We start from the raw sequence: 21,251 nt of genomic DNA on the forward strand, positions 1-21,251 counted from the left end.
CTGCTGCCTATGTGGATCCTTAACCTGCTGAGCGAGGCCAGGGGTCAAACTCGCATCCTCATGGATACTGGTTGGGTTCTTAACCCACTGAGCCACAGCAGAACTCCAGGGTTTAGGATTTTACCCTAAGATGACTGGGAGTGGTTGGGACATCTTAAGTGAGGGAGTTCCAGGACCTGATTCAAGAGTTTAGAAGGACGCTCTGAATGGAAAAAAAGAAAAATCATTATATAAATAAATAAATTAAATAATGGGTATTAAAAAAAAAAAAAGGACACTCTGGCTGCTGCAGGGAGAAAGGCAGGAGAGAGGGCAGGTGACCAGGTGGGGGTGAAGCTACCATGGGGGTGGAACGTGGGGGTGGAGAGAAGTGGGCACCTTGGGCCTTGTGGACCAGTTGGCAATGGAAGGAAGGAGAGAAATAAACATGGGGAAAAGACTGTCTCTCCTGCAAGTGGTGCTGGGAAAGTTGGACAGCTGCATGTAAATCAATGAAATTAGAACACAGCCTCACCCCATGCACAAAAATTAAACTCAACATGGCTGGAACACCTAAACATAAGACATGACACCATAAAACTCCTGAAGAGAACACAGGCAAAATACTCTTTGACATAAATTATGCAAATGTTTTCTTAGGTCAGTCTCCCAAGGCAATCAAAATAAAACAAAAATAAACAAATGGGACCTAATCAAACTTACAAGTTTTTGCATAGCAAAGGAAACCATAAAAAAAAAAAAAAAAAGACAACAGCAACAACAAACTCAAAAGGCAACCTACAGAATGGGAGTAAATATTTGGAAATGATGTAACCAACGAGGCTTAATTTCCAAAATATACAAACAACTCATACAATTCAATAACAAAAAAACAACCCAATTGAAAAATAGGCATAAGACCTAACATAGACATTTCTCCAAAGAAGACATACAGACGGCCAGTAGGCACATGAAGAGATGCTCAGCATCACCACTCATGGAGAAATGCAAATCAAAACTGCAATGAGGTACCACCTCACACCAGTCAGAGTGGCCATCATTAAAGAGTCTTCAAATAACAAATGATAGAGTGAGTATGGAGAAAAGGGAACACTCTTACACTATTGGTGCGAATGTAAGTTGATGCAGTCACTATGGAAGGCAGTATGGAGGTTCTCAGAAAACTAAAAATAGGACTACCATATGACCCAGCAATCACACTCTTGGGAATATATCTGGACAAAACTATAATTCAAAAGGATACAGGCACCCCTATGTTCACAGCAGCACTATTTACAATAGCCAAGACACGGAAACAACCTAAATGTCCATCAACAGATGAACGGATTAAGAAGATGTGGCACGTATATACAATGGAATACTACTTAGCCATAAAAAAGGACAAAATAATGCCATTTGCAGCAACATGGATGGAACTAGAGATTCTCATACTAAATGAGGTAAGTCAGAAAGACAAAGACAAATACCACATGATATCATTTACACATAGAATCTAAAATATGACACAAATGAAGCTATCCACAGAGGAGAAACAAACTCACAGACATAGAGAGCAGAACTGTGGTTGCCCAGGAGGAGAGGAGAGGAAGAGGGATGGACTGGGAATTTGGGGTTAGTAGATTGCAAACTATTATATTTAGGATGGATAAATAAGGCCTTACTGTAGAGCACAGGGAACGGTATTCACTCTACTGGAATAATAATAGACCACTATGGAAAATAATATAAAAAAGAATATATATATATACATACATATAACTGAGTCTGCTATATAGAAGAAATTTGCACAACATTGTAAATCAACATCGTAAATCAATAATTTAAAATCTTTTAGAAAAGTTATAATAAGATTAGGACAACTTGATATGGAATTTATCTTATTTTATTTTTATTATTTTATTTTATTTTTAAGGGCCACACTCGTGGCATATGGAGATTCCCAGGCTAGGGGTCTAATCGGAGCTGTAGCCACTGGCCTACACCACAGCCACAGCAACATCAGATCCGAGCCACGTCTGTGACCTACACCACAGCTCATGGCAACACTGGATCCTTAACCCACTGAGCAAGGCCAGGGATGGAACCCGCAACCTCATGGTTCCTAGTCGGATTCGTTAACCATTGAGCTACGACAGGAACTCCATCTTATTTTTTAAAGGGCTGAACCCTCGGCATATAAAAGTTCCCAGGCTAGGGGCTGAATCAAAGCTGCAGCTGCTGCCCTACACCAGAGCTGTGGCCAACATGGGATTCGAGCCGCATCTGTGACCTACACCACAGCTCATGGCAACACCGGATCCTTAGCCTCCCGAGACCTGCCCGCAACCTCATGGATACTAGTTGGGTTCGTTACCGCTGAGCCACAACAGGAACTCTGAATGTGGAGTTTATATTAGATAATATATTGCATCGCTGTCACACTTCCGACAGGTGATACCAGTGCTGTGGTTATGTGAAGTGTCATAATGTCTGCAACTAACTTACAAACAGTCCCCCCCCCAAAAAAAAACCCTCAAAACGACAAAAAAAAAAAAAAAAAGCAAAAAACAGAGACACACAGAGAGGAAGAGAAACAAATGGAGAAGTACGCTTGCTCGGTCGTCAGGGAGTCCGTGTGATCTGCTCTCCACTCTTGCAACGTCTATAGGGCAGCCCGAGCTCTCGGAAGTTTTCAAAACTGGGCGGCAGACGAGGAACGCTCCCAGTGAGATTCCTCTTGGGCTCTGATCCATGGAGCCCCCGTGGACCCTCGCAGGCCACTCTCTGGGGAGGCAGTCACGGCTCAGTGGCCAACAGGAATGCTCCCTGCCTGGGCCTGAGCACCCAGGCAGCCAGGTGCTATGGGGCACGGACACCCGGGGCCCGGGCCCTGTGGTCCCAAACCACTCCTCCCCAGAGGATACTTCCAGGGCCGCGTGAACAGGCCAGCTGCTATTTGGACACACGCGCTGTGTCAGGCGTTGGCCACGTTCACCTCCGCAGTCCATTCTCAGGGAAGGAAGTATTGACGTGAATTGACCAGAGCCCGGGACACGGCACGGGTCGTGGCTCAGTGGAATCCCTCAAGGAGCTTTAAAAAGTGCAGATGTTGGAGTTCCCGTAGTGGCTCAGTGGTTAACAAATCCAACTAGGAACCCTGAGGTTGTGGGTTCAATCCCTGGCCTCGCTCAGTGGGTTAAGGATCTGGCGTTGCTGTGGCTGTGGTGTAGGCCGGCGGCCACACCTCTGATTAGATCCCTAGCCTGTGGAACCTCCTTATGCGGCGGGTATAGCCCTAGAAAAAACCAAACAAAGAAAAAAATTGCAGATGTCTGGGTCCTTTGCCTCTACAAGTTCTGGGTTAACGGGTCTGAGGGACAGCTGGGCATTAAGAATCTTAAAAGCTCCAGGGAAATTCTAATATGCGACAAAACTTGAAAATGGCTGGCATAGGTCCTTGGTTTTCAATATTGGGTGTGCATTAGAATTACTCTGGGAGCTCGTAAAAAGAGATGAGTGGGAGTTCCTGTCGCGGCTCAGTGGTAATGAATCCAACTGGCATCCATGAGGTTTCAGGTTTGATCCCTGGCCTCACTCAGTGAGTTGAGGATCCAGCATCGCCGGGAGCTGTGATGTAGGTCACAGATGCAGCTCGGATCGCAAGTTGCTGTGGTGTAGGATCCCAACGGCTGTGCTGTAGGCTGGGGAGGCTTTAGCTCCAATTGGACCCCTAGCCTGGGAACCTCCATATGCTGCAGGTGTGGCCCTAAGAAGACAAAAGATGAAAATAAAATAAAATGCAATAAATAAAATAAATAAAAAATAAAAATAGATGAGTGGACCCCTCCCTAAACTAAGTGAATTAGGATCTCTGGGATGAGGGACCAGGCATCAGGATGGCTTGAGAGCAGCCTGCACCATTCCGGTGTGAAGCCAGGGTTAAGAAGCACCAGTTTAGACTGTGCTGTTTCTGAGAACTAGCATCGTCCTGATGCAACTGTACGTGTGAACTAACACCCGTCCTTAAGCAACTGCATGTATTTGTGTTTTCCCACAGTTCCCTGTGTTAAAAATTTACTTAATCATCAGTGAGGGAACCAGTAGGCTGGAATAGCTGCTTCGGAGGAGAATGGGCGAGATTAAAGTATTTCCAGTCAATGAAAGAAAAGATGCTGAAAGAAGACGGCAGTTAGACACAAAATTGGTTCATCCCCTGCGGGGCTGAAAAACCAAACTTGACCCCTTCTGCTTGGCTTAAAAAATGGGGATAGGAGTTCCCGTTGTGGCTCAGTGGGTTAAGAACCCGACTATCATCCATGAGGATGCGGGTTCAGTCTCTGGCCTCACTCAATGGGTTAATCAGAATTTAGGGTGTCTCAAAGATATGACCCAAGGATCTTTTTATTGTCACAGAAATTCTGAGGCTTGGGATGAGTGGTCTTTCCTTTGGAAGGAGGACGGTGTTGGAACAGAAGAAAATACTGGGGCCATAGTTAAGAATCAAGTAAGGCTAGGAGACACCCTCCCCCATCACGTCACCAATGCAAGTCTGATGCCACCAGCCACCCACACCCTCACCAGCACAGCTGAATCGGAGCGCTGTTTGTCAGGGAAAGTATTTTTAGAATTTAAACGTACCACGGTTGCAAGTGGTTTCAGAAAGGCTTGCTTCCAAATGGATGAAATTAAGCAATGGTGGACCTGGACCTCCAGGCCTTACACACCCCCAGGCCAGTTCTAGGGAGAAGCTCAGGGCAGATTTTTAAAAACCGTACTGATGAGACGGGTTTGGCAAAGCTCCTTCTGGTTTTTTTGTTTTTTCTTTTTCTTTTTATGGCTGCACATGCTGCACATGGAAGTTCCTAGGCTAGGGCTCAAGTCAGAGCTGCATTTGTGACCTACACTGCAGTTTGCAGCAGCACCAGATTCTTAACCCACTGAGCGACGCCAGGGATCGAACCCATATCCTCACAGAGACAACGTCGGGTCCTTAACCCACTGAGCCACAACGGGAACTCCCAAAGCTCCTTCTGAATATGAGCAGAGGAGCCAGTTTGGGCTTCGGTGGAGGTCCTGATTCCCAGCAAACCCCCTTGGGGGGCGGCCTAAGCATAACCCTGTCAAGAGCTTCTGGTTCCTGCGAGGTGGACTGGGCAGGAGGGAGGGTCACAGGGGCTGAGAACAAAAAGGGAAAATTGGATCCCTGCCTCACTGGTAGACGTTAAAGTTCATCCCATGGGTCAAAGCTTTAAACATGAAACCAAACACATAAAACAAAAATAAAAATAGAATGGTGTCCCAGCCTTGGGTGGGAAAGCTTTCTGAGCATTACACCAAAGCCCGAAGCCACAGTGGAAAACATGAATGGATTGGCCATAAAACTCTTTTAAATTTGCTCTCATACACAAAGTTAAAAATAAATGGCGAGCTGACCAAATATTTGTAAGGTTGTGTCCGAAAGTTAATATTTTGAGTTAAGTCAATGGAAATGAATACATCCAGAGAAACCAGGTGAAGGATGTGGGCAGGCAAGTCATGAAGAGAGAGCTCCTTGTGACCAATAAAGGCAATTTGAGAAGTCCAACCATGTTGTAATTCAAAAAAAGCCATCCTAATTTTAGCCTCTTAAATGAAAGATTTAAGAAAGCAGAAAAAAAAAAAATGTGTGAGGAGTTCCCGTCGTGGCGCAGTGGTTAACGAATCCGACTAGGAACCATGAGGTTGCGGGTTCGATCCCTGCCCTTGCTCAGTGGGTTAAGGATCCAGCGTTGCCGTGAGCTGTGGTGTGCGCTGCAGACACGGCTCGGATCCCATGTTGCTGTGGCTCTGGCGTAGGCCGGTGGCTTCAGCTCTAATTGGACCCCTAGCCTGGGAACCTCCATATGCCGCGGGAGCTGCCCAAGAAATAGCAAAAAGACAAAAAAAAAAAAAAAAAAAGGCACCACGGCCAGTATCCAAAGGGTAGTAGGAACCTAACACAATCCTGATGAAAGAGTCATTGAGACAACTTGTCTGGAAAGGAATTGACAGATGCATTAGAAATTTTAAGATATGCATCCTTTGGGTCAAGCAGTTGCCGCCTGGTGATTTTTTTTTTTTTTTTTTTTTTTTTTCCTTTTTAAGGCTGCACCAGTGGCATATGGAAGTTTTCAGGCTAGGGGTCGAATTGGAGCTTCAGCTGCCAGCCACAGCCACAGCCACAGCCATAGCCATGCCAGATCCAAGCCACATCTGCAACCTACACAGCAGCTTGCAGGCAACGGCAGATCCTTAACCCACTGAGCAAGGACAGGGATCAAACCCGCATCCTCATGGATACTAGTCAGGTTCTAACCCGCTGAGCCACAATGGTGACCAGAATTTATCTTAAAGGTTGGAAAACCTTTTCCATAAGGAGCAGAGAGTAAATATTTTAGGCTTTGCGGGCCATAGACCTCTGTGGCAGCCACTCGACTCTGCCGTCAAGGTGGGAAAGCAGCCATATGAGAGGAGCAGATGCGTGTGGCAATGTTCCAATAAAACTTTATTTACAAAAACAGGCTGCTAGATCTGGCTCACAGGAACTGCAGTTTGCCAAGCTCTGGCTTACTCTAAAACTAATTGCTGCCATGGGGAACAATTTAGCTACAAGAATGATTATAACACTGCTTTTGTTAACCCCCCCCAATTCATTTTAAATATGTATGTATATTTGCCCACCAATAAGGAACTAGTAAGTAAATTTGGTTGTCTTCTTGTAGTGAAATATTATGTAGTCACCTAAACTTATGCAGAAAAATATAACATGGTACACTGTTACACAGACTAAGCTTGTTGGAAAACAGTTTGTAAATGAACTATCAGCACTGATTAAAGGGAGTTTAGTAAGAATGTCAGGACAAGATCAACCCCAAAACCCAAAAGGTCTCCTGGATACTTAGCCATAACCACTTAGAAAATATCATGGCAAAAAGGCCCTACACATAACAGCTATAGAAACTCTGAAACAGCGTCGCTCTATGAAGAAATGCGCAAAACTTGTTTGAGAAAACCATAACCCATTCCTGAAGGCCCGAAAAAAATGAAGAGATAGACACTGCTCTCGGATGAAAGAATTCAATACTGTAAAAAAGCCAGTTCCCTTCCATTGATGGGGAAATTTCAAACAAAATCGTTAGAGGGATTTTAAATGATGTTGACAAAAAAGAATATTCTGGAAGAGAAAAGATGTAAGAATAACAACAACATTTTTTTTTTAAAATAAAGAATCATGAGGGAGATTTTCCCTATCAGACAGGACACTGGGGTAACTGAAACTGTGGTTTGGGCTTGGAAATTGGTAGACAAACAGATCGGTAAAACAGACCAGAGTCCAGAAAGAGACCCACATTATAAAGAAACGCAGCTTATGATAAAGGGGTGAAATTTCACATAAGTGGGGAAAGAGGGACTGTTCCATAGTGGGAATGTGAAGAGCTAGCAACACTTGAAAAATAAAAAAACATCTATATGGGAGAATCATATGTTTATAGTCTTGAGGTAAAGAAGGTACAAATTAATACACAACATATAAATGGCCTAAAATGACTGATAATGATTACATCCCAATTTTAAAATCCTGTACCTGGGAGTTCCCGTTGTGGCTCAGCAGGATACGAACCAGACTGGTATCCATGAGGATGCAGGTTCGACTCCCGGTCCTGCCCAGTGGGTTAAGGATCCAGCATTGCCACAAGCTGTGGTATAGGTCTGGTGTTGCTGAGGCAGCTGCAGCTCTGATTTGACCCCTAGCCTGGGAACTTCCATATGCAGTGGGTGTGGCCCTAAAAAAAACTAATCATAAAATAAATAAATAAGTTAATTAATTAAATAAAATTCGGTACCATAAAAGACACCGAAACCAAATTAAAATACAAGCAAAATGCATAGATGGATAGAATATGTATAGATTTTGTATATGCAGATTTCATATAAATCAATAAGGAAAAGACAGACAACCCAACAGAAAATAGGCTAAGACTGTGAACAGGAGACTCACAAAAGAGGAAATTCAAAGGGCCAGTGGCGATACGAAAAGATGGCCTCCTTCACCCCAAGTGGCAAGATGAGTGAAAGCAAGAGCGCGTTTTCCTCCAGCAGGCTGGTGAGAGGGAGGCGGGCGAGGGGGGCAGGTTGTTGAGGTGGGGGAGTGGAAGGGAGCCTGTGGGCAGATGGAGAACTTCCAGGACCGACCGGCCAGGGGCAGAAGCCGTGGGCACTCTCATCGGCTGTGGGATGACACAACTGGTACCATCTTTGTGGCCCCAGTGATTAAAAAAATTAAATCTGCACACCCTTCAACCGAGCAATTCCATTTCTGGATCTCGAATCCTGGAAATCCTCAGAGAAGCCCTCTCTGGAGCGTGGATAAGGACGTTCGCTATGGGCGCCGTGCTGGGTGTGAGGACATGAGCTCAGCTCCAGCTTTGCCACCGTCGGGTGAAAATGGTGTCATTATGTGGGCCAACATGGAACCCTCTGGAGGGTGAGGCTGAGGCGGTGATGAGTGAGGGCGCAGGTCCTCCTCCAGGCTGGGGGCTGAGGGACCCCGAGGAGGCTTACCTGGAGGAGGGGTACCTGTGTAAGTCTTAATTAAAGGATGCGCAGAAGTTAGCCCAAGGACAGTGGGTGGGAGCACATCCCAGGAGAAAGAGCGAACTTGTGCAAAGTCTGGGGGGCGAGACAGAACAGGGCCTTTTTAGTAAATGAGGACCCATTTCAATGTGTGAGAGATGCAGCTAGAGAAGGGCGATTTTATCCACAAAAGGGGTGCACAACCAGAGCAGCTCCTTCGGAAGCTCCTGAAGCCACTGTGGGATGCGGGTTTGGAGAGAGGCTGGGGCGGATGAGGAGTCGGGGGGGGGGGGGTGCAGCAGTGGGAGAGGGCTGGGGTGGGGGAGGCGGGGGACTCAGGCTGGCTGGATGTGGGGTGTCAAGGGCGACTTTCTGGCGTGGGGGCTGGCTGGCTAGAGACATCCTTCCCTGGGCTAGTGGTTACGCAGGAGGAGCGGTGGCCTGACACCCTACTCATTGTATGGGGGTTCCTATCAGCCAGTGCACGTGGGAGGAAGACCGAGGGCCAGGATCTCGCAGGGCTTATGGGGCAGGTTTCATGTCACCGTCCACTTCCCTTTGAGGCCCGAGGGTGGGCTCTCTATGACTGCCAGTGTCCCCACCCCACAGAGACCCTACACCTTTATGGGTCAGGGGCTGAAAAAAGGGAGCACGGTGGGCAGCCCTCTGAGCAGGCCAGCCTCGGGAGGGACTCCCAGGGCATTTCCTGACACCTCCGCCCAGGGGCGCCCATCCGTGGACACCAGAGACACCCAGCATCCCCCGTGACCAAACTCAAACCCCCCTGCACTGGGAAACTCGCCAACAGTTGGGTTTGCCAAGCCCTCTTTGCACTGCGGGTGGACAAGCCCTGAGGACACAGGCAAGGTGACATCCAGCGAGCTCAAGAGCCAGGGGGTGCAGATGCCACATACTCAGATCTGCTAGCATCAGGCTGCACGTTTGGACCGCAGGCCCAGAGCCCCTGTGGGAATAGCTGGTGGCAGGGGTTCGAGGGGCCTGGGAGGGGGATGATGGGGCAGGTGCCTCAGGACGCAGCTGTTTGCCAACCAGCAACACAAGGAAACTCACTACATTTTTTTTTTTTCTGCTTTTTAGGACCAAACCTGGAGCACATGGAGGTTCCCAGGCCGGGGGGCTAATCTAAGCTATAGCTGCCGGCCTGTGCCATAGCCACAGCAATGCCAGGTCGGAGCCGCGTCTGCAACCTACACCACAGCTCACAGCAACGCCGGATCCTTAACCCACTGAGCAAGGCCAGGGATCAAACCCGCAACCTCATGGATACTAGTCAGATTTGTTTCCACTGCGCCACGATGGGAACTCCAGCACCTCCCTGCTTTAACTAGGACATTGATCAAGTGCAATGTCAGAGTCCCTGCCCCACCTTGAGCGGGGGAAGGGAAGGGGCCGTGCGCCTGCTGGCCCATCCCGTACCATCCCTGCTTGGTCCCCAACCACTCTTCCCTGAGGGGTACCCAGGAAGCCCAAGCAATGCTCCAGGTTCCTTCTGGCTTGGGTGGACTCAGGCTGACCCCTAGGGGACAGCTGGGATGCAACAGGATGAGGACCTGCCCCAGCTCGGTCCTCTCAGCTCCCTGACCCAGGAGCTGTGGCCTGGCCCCTCCTGGCCTTTAGCCAAATGGAGCCTAGAGACGCACAAACAAGCAGCCAGAGCCAGGCATTCACATCACGGGGCCTGGGGCCTGCAGGCCTTCACTAGGGAGCCCACTGGCCCAGCAGGCTGGACTTTGACCTGTGCCCCCCTCACCCCCCCTCAGCACCCAGGATTCCCTGGTGAGAAACAGAGCCTCCTGGTGGGGAAGCTCGGCCAGGGCTCCACCCCACCTCCTGCTCCTCACAGGCAGGGCTTTATTTTGAAGTAATTTTTGTTTTGTTTTTTTTTTTGTTTTGGCCATGCTCATGGCATGTGGAAGTTGCAGGGCCAGGGATGGAACCCTTGCCACAACAGCAACCCAAGCCACACTAGCAACAATGCTGGATCCTTAACCCACCAAGCCATCAGGGAACTCCTATTTTGACGTAATGTTTTTTTTTTTTTTTTTTTTGGCTTTTTACAGCAGCACCTGTGGAATATGAAAAGTTCCCAGGCTAGGGGTCACAATAGAGCTGTAGCTGTCATGAGCTGTGGCAGTGCTGGATCCTTAAACCACCAAGCGAGGCCAGGGATTGAACCTGCATCCTCACAGATACTAGTCAGGTTCATTACTGCTGAGCCACAATGGGAACCCCCTTGACCTAATTTTGAAACACCAGCATCCAAAGGTGAAAGAAAGGTGCAGCCTTCAGCACCATCTCTCATGCAAAATCTCCAAGACAATACAAGTGGAAGAAAGGAATTCTCGTGAACTAGCAGCCTGTTCTTTCACTGGGTTTTCCTAAGGCCAGTGTGGTGGGCCCTGCTTTACGGCTGAGGAAACTCAGGCTCAGAGGAGTTGAGAGCAACGTGCCTGGGTGTGCAGGGCTAGTCAGTGACCAAAGTAGGGCATGGACCCTGTTCTGAATGGCCCCACAGCCTGGCTTGGTCTCTGCCACCTTTGAGCCTTGGCCTTTCCTAACGCCATTCTGCTGGGCACCTCTGAGGCCTGTGGCCCTCAGCATGTCACCCCTCACCCAGACCCAGCCCTGACCCCAGCACCCAGCTGGATCCCAAGCGCTGCCCCATTGGCCAAAGTGACCGCTGGAGTCCTGGGCCGCCTTCAGCTACAGGAAACACTCATGTCTGGGGGGGGGGGGTCCAGGCAAGGCACCACCAGAGGGTGGAGAAGGGGTTCTGGAGCTGGCCTGGGTGAGAAAGCAAGATAATCCTCTTCCTTCTCTGGGGGTCTCAGCCAGAAGGGGCCCCAAGGATGGTCAGCGCAGGCGTGGTAAACTGCGCTGGTAGGATGCAGCCGCCGCGGTTTGGGAAAACCATCCAAGTTTTACCATAAACCAACCATGCGGTGATGATACGGTAAAAGAGCCATGGGGCCTGTGGTCCCCCTCCCACTTCCTGGAACAGAGCACCTAAACCCCTTGGGACTTCCGGAGGGAGAGGAGCGACTTTTACTCTCCTGAAAGGAGCCCCTTTCAAACCGGCCTGAGTTCAGGCTCCTGGGGTGACCCAGGTGGGCCCCCAGGGAGCCTCGGATGCAGACGCTCACCGGGAAGACTGAAGCGGTGATTCCGCAGTCCGGCAACTTTCAGCCTCATGCAGCCCCACCTCCAGGAGGTGAGAGCGCTGGAGGTGGGGTCAGAAAAACTAGAACAGGAGATTGGGAGCTTCGGGGGTGGGGACCGCTGCTGTGCGGGGACGCGGGGTCCCTGGAGAGCCCCTCCCCCACCCCCTGCCCACGGCATTTTCCGCAACTGCGTCTCTTATAATAAAGCCATAACCGTAAATAGAACGTTTTTCGGAGCTCTGGGAGTTGTTCAACTGAACTGTCGAACCCGAGGGAGGCCGCGGGAACCCCGGCATGTGGAGCCAGCCCGGCCGACGTGCAGGTAGCGCGGGCGCCCCCTTGTGGCTGTCCCCAAGCGCGGCCGTCTCGTGGGACTGAGGCTCTGGCCCTGGGGCCTGCACACTCGGGGCAGTTAGTGCCAGAAGTGAATTGAATCGTTCGACACCCAGCCTATGCTGGACAAAAAGAGAAAAATTGTCACCCTGCCTGCTGTTGACCTCAGCCTGCCACTTTCCCTCTGGGACTCGATTTCTCCTTGGGACCACAGAGGGGAGCACCCCGGCCCCCACGCCCTCTGCTGGGGCTTCCCAGGGGGCGACACTGCACAGGTCCCAAAGTTGATTCCTTGACGAAGCCAAAGGGCGCCGAGAGGGGACGCTGAGGTCTCGCTGACACCAGAGGTGAGGCAAAGGCAAGAAGAAGCCCAAGCAGGGCAAGGTAGGTGCCCCCGGCCCTTCCGCGGCGCACCGCCCCCCAACCCCGGCCCCAGCTCTTCCACGGCGGCGGCCGCCCAGCTCACCTGCTCCACGCAGTCCGGGATCTCCGGCGCATAGGGCAGCGTCCCGGCGCTCTCCACGGACAGCACATCCTTCAGCAGCTCCTCACACCCTGCGGGCAGACGGACAGACGGACAGTGGAGGGTCAGAACCTCCGCCTGGCCCGGCAGCTTCGCTTCTGAAGAGTGAGCCTTGGGTGGGGAGGGCTGCAGGGAGGCAGGTGCCCCAGGTCTCCATTCAAAGGCCCAGGTTGGGGGGGGGCACCCAGTCTAAGAGAAGCCAGTGCGGGGCTGGGCCGAGGGAAGTCCTTGTTCTCCTGGGACTAGCCCCAACTGGGAACACACGGAAGAGAGACTCCCAGATGCAGCAGGCAGGTCAGGAGCAAAGATAATCAAGGAGGCCTTCCTGGAGGAAGGGATGGATGGAAGACCATGCTCCCTGCCTGGCTCACAGGGACTCCAAACACCCGCAATCCGAGGCTGCGAGGCTGAGGCCCTCCACAGCCCTGCAGACTGCAGAACACCAGGGACCAGGCCACCTTCAGGACGCTTCTACCTGCTGACCTTACACAGCTGGCCCCCCGCCCCTGAGCTAAAGCCCCCAAATCACATCGGACAAAGGAGGTGCACCACTGTGGTTTGCAAGAAACACATATTTAGTCTTGACATCCACAGTTCCCGACTCACAGCTCCCCAAACCCTGCCTAAGTGTTGAGAGGGACAAAGCTATCTTTTTATGTTAAGGAAGTGATTTGGAGACCCTCCTAGGAATGGGGGCTCTCGGCCGAGAGACCAACCAGGTGATCAGAGGGCTGGAACTTTCAGGCTCACTTCCTGACCTCTGACCTCCAGGGAGGGGAGAGGACTTGTAGGTGAGAGTGACCGTCGATGTCCAATGATTCAATTGATCATGACTACGACGAAAGCTCCACCGAACCCCAAAGGACTGGGTTCAGAGAGCCTGAGTTGGTGAACACAGGGCCATGTGGGGACAGTGGTGTCCTCGGAAAGGGCATGGACGCTGGGCTCCCTCCCCACGTCTGGCCTCGCGCACTCTTCTATCCTGCGTTACATCCTTTCGCAGTAAACCAGTAATCCAGTTGAGTAAACTGTTTCTCTGAGTTCTGTGAGCTGCTCTAGCAGATTAATCCAGCCCAAGGCTGGGGTCGTAGGAACCTCCGATTTACAGCCGGCTGGTTGGCGGTACAGGTGACTGCCTGGGCTTGTGACGGGTGTCTGCAGCGGGGATGGGGAGGCAGACTGGCAAGACTGAGCCCTTGACCTGTGGCGTCTCAATCCACCTGCGGGCAGACAGTGTCAGAATTGAGCCGAATGCTCCTCGGACACCCTGCTGGTGTGAGGCAACTGTTTGTTGTGGCTTTTGGTGGGGGGGACCTCCCCCTCCCCTCCACACATTAGGCTCCATCTCAGAAAAGCAAAGAGGGGGGTGAAACCTGCCAAGGGCCGGCAGGCGACAAGCCAGGCGCAGTCAGCTGTGGCCCAACTGAGTCAACTCCATTCCGAAACCGTGACCGGGGCTGCTGTGCACAGGCCCCCACCCCTCCACTCACTTCCCTCCGCCCCTCGCTTCCGTGGAAGTAACTCCTGCTTCCTTCCCACTGTCGCAGACCCTGCGGGACCTCACGGGGCGGGGGGGGGAGGTCTCCTGCTCTGACCCGCACAGGCATCCTTCCTGGGTGCCTGCGAGGCCTCGGGACTGTCTTCTCCTCACAGGCGGGTGACCCGACCCACCTCGTCCAGACTGCAGCTCAGTCCCCAGGGGGGCTGCGCTCTGGTTCCTGCAGAGGGATTTTATGTGGCCCCTCAAGGCAAACAGGGAGGAGTCAGGAGGAGTTAGAAGGTGAGTTGGAGCAGAGGACAGAGGAAGGCATCTCAGAAGGGAGGGAGGGAGGGCAGGGGACCAGCTCTGTCCCAGGTTTGCCCAGAATGGTCCTGGTTTGGTTTTTGTTTTGCTTTTGTTTATGCCACACCCGAGGCATATGGAAGTTCCCAGGCCAGGGACTGAATCCGAGCTGCAGCTGTGGCAGCGCCAGATCCTTTAACCCTGCGTGCCCCAGCGGGAACGCCTGTCCTGGTTTTAGAGCTGGAAGTCCTGTGCCCTGGGAAACGCCTTAGGAGTCTGAGGACCTCTCTCAGGAGACGAGGGAGGGAGAGGAAAGGCGCGAGGGAGCCGTTCTGCGTTCTTGGGAGGGGGACAGACAACAGGAAGGGCGGCAGTGACGCTCCGGCCAGTCCAGCCATGCCTGGCGCCGGGGGTCCCCGCGGCAGAGTTTGGGAACACCCCTCGCCCCTCCGCAGCCGGAGCAGCTGCGGGAGCCTGAGACCCTTCCCCTCTGCCCCCCCGTGGAGTTGGGGCAAAGCCCACTTCTGGAACCCGTCCTGGGCTCCTGGGACGCCTGTCAGGAGGAATCGGAACTGAAACCCAAGCCACGCCAGCCTCCCCAGCCAGCCGGGATTCTGGGAGCCCCAGAGACAGCACCCCCCAGACGACCTCACCTTTCATGGCGAACACCCCTCGGCAGAAGTCCTTGAAGTTGATTCTCCCCAGGTCGTTGGGGTCCAAATACTTCACCAGTTTTTCCACCTGTGGGGAGGAAGGAGGGACAGGTGTGAGGTCCCCAGAGACGCCCCTGAGGGTCCCTGGAGCTGGGGTGAGGCTGGCCGGGGAGCCTGGGACGGAGGGAGGCCTTGTTGACTGAGCCACGGGGACACCAGCGCCGGGGTCAGCGCCAGCCCCGGGTAGCGGTGGGGCTGCTGCACTCCGAGGTGAACAGAGAGCAGGAGCGAGGAAAATTAGCTCCATCACCGCAGGGCTCAGACACAGGTCTGTTTAGCTCCAAGTACTTCCTGCAAGACTGGCACGTGGAAAACAAATGCTCCGATTTTTTTTTTAACTCAGTAGTTTCTTTCATACAGAAATAATACAAACTCATGGCAGAAAACTCTAGAAGAGAGAATGTAGCAAGACCTTCCCCTTCCCCCTTTTCTCTAAAACATATGGTTCTAACCACTTTTTTTTGGTTCGGAGACAGCCTTGATCAAATTCCCCTTTGTCTACAGGGAGGAAATAGATATGTCATGTTTATATCCATTCTTTAAAAATTACACATTACAAATCAAAGGCAAAATTAATTATGGTCAAGACAGCACTACATTTGCAGAAGCCCGCAGGAGGAAGACACCAAGGGTGTTTCTGTGTCTTGAACTTGGTGCTGGTACACAGTGAACACTCACTGAGCTGTCCGCTTGCGGCCGGCGCACTTTTTTCTGTCCTATCTGTATCTTATACTTCAATAAAAGTCTTTAAAAAGTAAATTCATAAAAAAGGTTTAGCTCAAAGGAATCAGTTTTTTTTTTTTTGTCTTTTTAGGGCTGCACCTGGGGCACATGGAAGTTCCCAGGCTAGGGGTTGAACCAGAGCTGCGGCTGCCAGCCACAGCCACAACCACAGCCACGGCCATGCTGGATCCAAAACTTGTCTACAACCTACACCATAGCTCACGGCAACACCGGATCCTTAACCCACTGGGTGAGGCCAGGGATCGAACCCACGTCCTCATGGATACTAGTTGGGTTCATTACTGCTGAGCCACAATGGGAACTCCCCAGCTGCTTGATATTTCTTTCAGAACCTCACTTCTAAATGAACCTGTAATTAGTGCAGCCCCCCCACTGCACACCCACAAGCCTCCATTCACTCATTCATTCAACAAGCAATGACTGCATACCTCCCATGTGCCAGGCGCTCTGCTGGGGGCTGATGGTGGTAGCTTCTGGCCCCTCTGGCTAAGCAGATACATGGTCACACGGACACACACATGCACACACTCTCACACGCTGGTGGCCAGGCACCTCCCTCTTCTTCCCCCGCCCTCATAGTCACCATTGGTATCTAAGGCACAGGCGTGCAAGGATGAGGTCTCTTCCAGACTCCTCTGGGGCTGGGCTGCAGGTGATGTGGAAACCAGAGAACACAACATGCAGGGAAGGGATTATGTCACCATCGATATTGCGAATACGGCCACGGCCGCCCCCCCCCCCACCCAGCCCACGCTGTCCACTGTGTGCTCTGTAGCCCAAGCCACGCTGGGGATTCACTGACCTGCAAGGATCATGTTCCCTGCGTGCCCAAAGGATGCTTTTTCAGTGTGCGGCAGGGGTCTGAAGCCCCCTCCAGTTATGGGGATGCGCCCAATGGGCTTTGGAAGCAGCAGTGGGCAAGGAAAGACCCCACACAGCATCCTACCCCCGCCCCAAACTGGCGGACCGGGCGCTTCCTCTCGGATATGGGTCTGGGAGAGGTGGGCAGAGGCCAGGCATGGTATCTCTGTGACCCCCCTCCCCCCAAACCTGGCACCTAGCAGGGCCTCAGGAAAAGCCGAAAGAACTCCAGGGAAGAAAGCAGGTGGCCTTCAGCCTGCTCCTGTCCTGGCCGGTGCCTCCTCGCATTGCAGCTGTCCCTGCCCCCCCCTTCCCCTGCCCCCAGCCAGGCAGCCTCTGACACTGCCAGGCAGTGATGTGGCTTCTGAGAACAGCAATGTCCAGGCGCCACCTGCAGGGCTGTTGGGAGCCCAGCCATCCTCCTAGCTGGCATCCCACCTCCTCTCCTCCTGCCCTCTCATCAGTGGCATTGCAGCGATGGGCGGGGGCTCCCAGTGTTCACCTGTACAACCTCTTCAAGGTCAGGGGCTGTGCTTTAATTATCTCCGATGGGAGTCAAGGGCAGAGGTGCCACCGAGTGTTGAATGGCTGGGGTGGAGGGCCAGCTTCAAATCCAGGTAAGGGGCAGCAGGCAGTGGATTTGGATTCTGTCATCCATGGAGTCCTTAACTTTCCAAGCCTGGGAGACGCTGGTAGGGCCGGGCCGTCCATCCCCATGCCTCCAAGGAAAGCCAGCCTGCAGCAGGGGTGCTGGGGTGCTTGATGATAGGGAGACAGGAGGGGTCCCCAGGGCCACTGCAAAGTCCTGGAACACCCCTGAGCTGTGGGCCCAGGTCTCCCACAGCTTCCAGAAAGCAGGGGGCAAGAAGGTGCCATGTCTATCACTGTATAGCCTTTAGAAAACCCGCAGGGTTTAGAGTTCCCCTTGTGGCTCAGCAGGTTAAGAACCCGACATAGTATCCGTGAGGCTGCGGGTTCAATTTGTGGCCTTGCTCAGTGGGTTAAGGTCTGGTGTTGCCATGAGCTGCGGTGTGGGTTGCAGGTGCGGCTTGGATCCTGTGCTGCTGTGGCCGTGGCCTAGGCCAGCAGCTGCAGCTCGGATCCAACCCCGGGAACTTCCATGCGCCAAAGAAAACAACAGCAAAACTGGGCAGGGATCACTGAGGGCTTGACTGGCCAGACTAGTCACATCTGATGCAACAACCTTAACAGCAGCTACCGTTAGAGTGTCCCATTGTCCCATTTTTACAGCTGAGGGAACTGAGGCTCAGATGTCGAGAGAGGTTAAGACGTTTAGACAGTTCTGCAGTGGTAACTCTTCCTTGACCTCTAGTCCCGCAGCCCAGAGTATCAGCCTCTGCAACCTGCTGCCTTCCACAGAGGCAGCCTCTGGCCAGGTTGGCTGCCCCAAAGGGTGTTTCAATCGCCCATCCCCTTGTGTACGGAAGGAGCTTTACCCCCTGGGGCTGGAAGCCCTCACGGGCCATCACAAGAGTCTCAACCTTCCTAGATGCCAGATAACCTCTGCCAGTGTCCCCCAGGGGTGATGACTCAGCCCTTGATTTTACAGAGGGGGAAGCCAAGCTCCAGGCAGGGGCGGGGCTTGCTCCCGGGCACACAGGTGCGTATACAGCAAATACCCACCACATACTATGGCCTTTGCGCTGAACCAGGGCCCCAGCCATGGGGCTGGGCTGCTCGGGGGACTGCGCTGGGCTCCCAGGTGGGAGCGCTGGGCACACCGGGGCCGCAGGAGCAGCTGCTATTGCCAAAGCACACACAGCTGGGCCGCTGAGCTGGCTGCCAAGGTAACTGGTTGTTTCCCTGGCAGTAAAGTATTGATCTTCCTTTTTCAGGCCACTCAATTACCAGGCTTCCCTTCTATTTCTGCTGCCTTTCTTTTCAGGCTGATGTTTTTCCCCCACTCATTCCCCAGGGTCACATCTCTTCTCGCTCAGACCAGACGATGTTCACAGCTCCAGTGCCACCAGCTCTGACTGGTCCCCAGCCAGATCCTCCCCGAGCCCGGGCCCGCCACCCACGCCTCCCTAACTCTGACATCTGCAAGCCAGACGGACTCAAGCAAGACATTATCTGAACAAGGGAGATAAGCTGGCCCTGTCTGCAGGTCTAATAGATGTTAGCCATTAAATTATTAATCAAACAAATGCTTAGTAACGAACGCCTCTTTTATGCCAGGCCTGCTCTAAGCACCATACACACAGGGACTCACTGCACTTCACAACCACCTCAGAAGAAGATGCTATTATCATTCCCATTGTACAGGTGCAGATACTGAGGCTCAGGAAGGCCAAGTCATTCAGGGTCAAGGTCACACAACTAGTAAGAGGCAGAGCTGGGATTTGAACACAAGCTGCGTGGCTCCAGAGTTCATACTGTTTTTTTTTTTTTTTGGTCTTTTGTCTTTTTAGGGCCACACTTGCGGCATATGGAGGTTCCCAGGCTAGGGGTTGAATCGGAGCTACAGCTGCCGGCCTACGCCAGAGCCACAGGAACACGGGATCGGAGCCGCTTCTGCAAACTACACCACAGATGATGGCAACGCCAGATCCTTAACCCACTGAGCGAGGCCAGGGATAGAACCCGTAACCTCATGGTTCCTAGTCGGATTCGGTAACCACTGAGCCATGACGGGAACTCCCATAGTTCATACTCTTAAGCAATAATTATTATTTCCACTAATATAATAATAATCACTATTATTATCATTGCAGGTTTGGGGCTTGCTCTGGCCAGAGAAAGGATAAATTGGTATTCTGCTGTCTTTGCATCTAGAAAAACCGGGTCCAGAGAACCTTTGATTAAGAATTTAAAAAATTTTTTTCTATTTTTTTTTCTGGCCACCCTGTGGCATATAGAGTTCCTAGGCCAGGGATCAGATCTAAAATCCAAGCTACAGCTGTGACCTATGCTGCCACAGCTTCAGCAACACTGGATCCCGAGCCCATTGTGCCAGGCTGGGGATCGAACACCACTGATTCTGTTGTGTCACAGCAGGGACTCCAAGCACTTGAATATTTGAAGGAGGGGAGTGCCTGGTGGCCTAGTGATGGAGGACTCAGCACTGCTGTGGTTTGGGTGACCGCTGTGGTGCCGCTTCCAGCCCTGGCAGGGAACATTTGCATGCCATGGGCACAACCTCAATAAATAAAAGAATTAGAATATTTAAAGGAAAAAGCACAAGTTCCAATGTTGTGCTGCTAAAGCCCAGGTCTAACTAGCATTCCAAGTGCAGGTGCAGACAGACTTAAATGTTTAAAATAAATCACCAAGATCCAAAAGGCTTCTGGTTCAGGTTAAGATGGAGTCAGTACAACACACTCTGTCTGTTCCACTGATCAGAACTAAAAACTCTGGACAGAATATATAAAGCAACTGTACAAGGACTCTAAATGTAAATTGTAGCAGGTAAATTGGGAGGAAAATTAAAACTTGAACAAACAAAAACAAAAAATAAAAGCAAACAAATAAAAAAAACTTGAAGTAAGATGTAGATGGTGCTAAGTCCCCTAATTTATTTTTTCTCACATATTTTCCAGCTGAGACTCAGGTAGGTGGGCGTGTGGGAAGCAAGGTGTCATCAAGAACTGCATAGCAGGTGTGAACAGAAAAAGCTCCAAAAGACACTTTTGTGTGTTTTTTTGTTTTGTTTTGTTTTCTTTTGTTTTTGGCTTTTTAGGGTCACCCTGCTTCATATGGAAGTTCTCAGGCTAGGGGTTGAATCAGAGCTACAGCTGCCAGCCTGTACCACAGCCACAGCAAAGCAGGATCCGAGCCACACCACAGCTCACGACAATGCTGGACCCCTGACCCACTGCGTGATGCCAGGGATTGAACCTGCAACCTCATGGTTACCAGTCAGATTCGTTTCCACTGCACCACAATGGGAACTCCCAAAGAAACTCTCATTTTGATGAGAAGCCAGGGAAGGGGCCCCTTTGGGACAGAGAGAGTGGGAGAAATGCCGCTTTGGTCTTTTTAAAATCCCTCCCAGCCCTACCCCAGGGCAAGACGCAGCCTCAGAGGTGGGTGGTGGCAGCAGCCAGGCGGCGCCTAAAGCTCTGAGAGGAGGAAACCTTTCTCTGTGGAATGAGAAACTTGGAAAAAAGGGTCCCTGTGGTCAAAATGGGGAAGGGGGTCCTGTTACTGGTTTCTCTCTTTTTCCTCTCACCCTGGCATCCTGCCGGAGGCCAGTCATTGGCACTGTGGAATAGCACAGGGTGGCCCAAACCTCAGATTTCTAACCAAAGGGCCAGGACCAGGGGCCCCTAAGAGCTGGGGGGGTGGGAGCATGGAGAACAGGCCGGGCGGTGCTTCCAGTTCAGGCAGCTGTTCAGCCCGTGCCCACCTCTGCTGCCCCAGACCATTGCTGGGAGTCGCCACAGTCCCCCCGACCCCGCAGAGCCTGGACCACCTTCAAAGTGCTTCTGGGGGGGAGACTCCCTGGGGCTGAGTCCTCTCGAGGGACATCTGTGGGGACACTGGGGTAAGGAACCTGGACCGGGGCTTCCTGCCTCCCA

At 51.9% G+C, this 21,251-nt stretch overlaps 1 protein-coding gene across 2 annotated transcripts in view; it reads right to left on the reverse strand.

The window, feature by feature from the left end:
- Window positions 1–21,251, reverse strand: part of RAB11FIP4 (RAB11 family interacting protein 4) — a 113,478-nt gene that overhangs the window by 68,459 nt on the left and 23,768 nt on the right. For both annotated transcript variants that reach the window (XM_003131748.5, XM_005669074.3), the window contains exons 2-3: window positions 15,046–15,133; window positions 12,553–12,641 (exon numbers count right to left, since the gene is read on the reverse strand). In XM_003131748.5, the coding sequence (XP_003131796.1) occupies window positions 12,553–12,641; window positions 15,046–15,133 (177 nt within the window). The remainder of the gene's footprint in view (window positions 1–12,552; window positions 12,642–15,045; window positions 15,134–21,251) is intronic.

Source organism: Sus scrofa, chromosome 12 (assembly GCF_000003025.6).
Source record: "Sus scrofa isolate TJ Tabasco breed Duroc chromosome 12, Sscrofa11.1, whole genome shotgun sequence".
In the NCBI taxonomy this organism is placed as follows: domain Eukaryota; kingdom Metazoa; phylum Chordata; class Mammalia; order Artiodactyla; family Suidae; genus Sus; species Sus scrofa.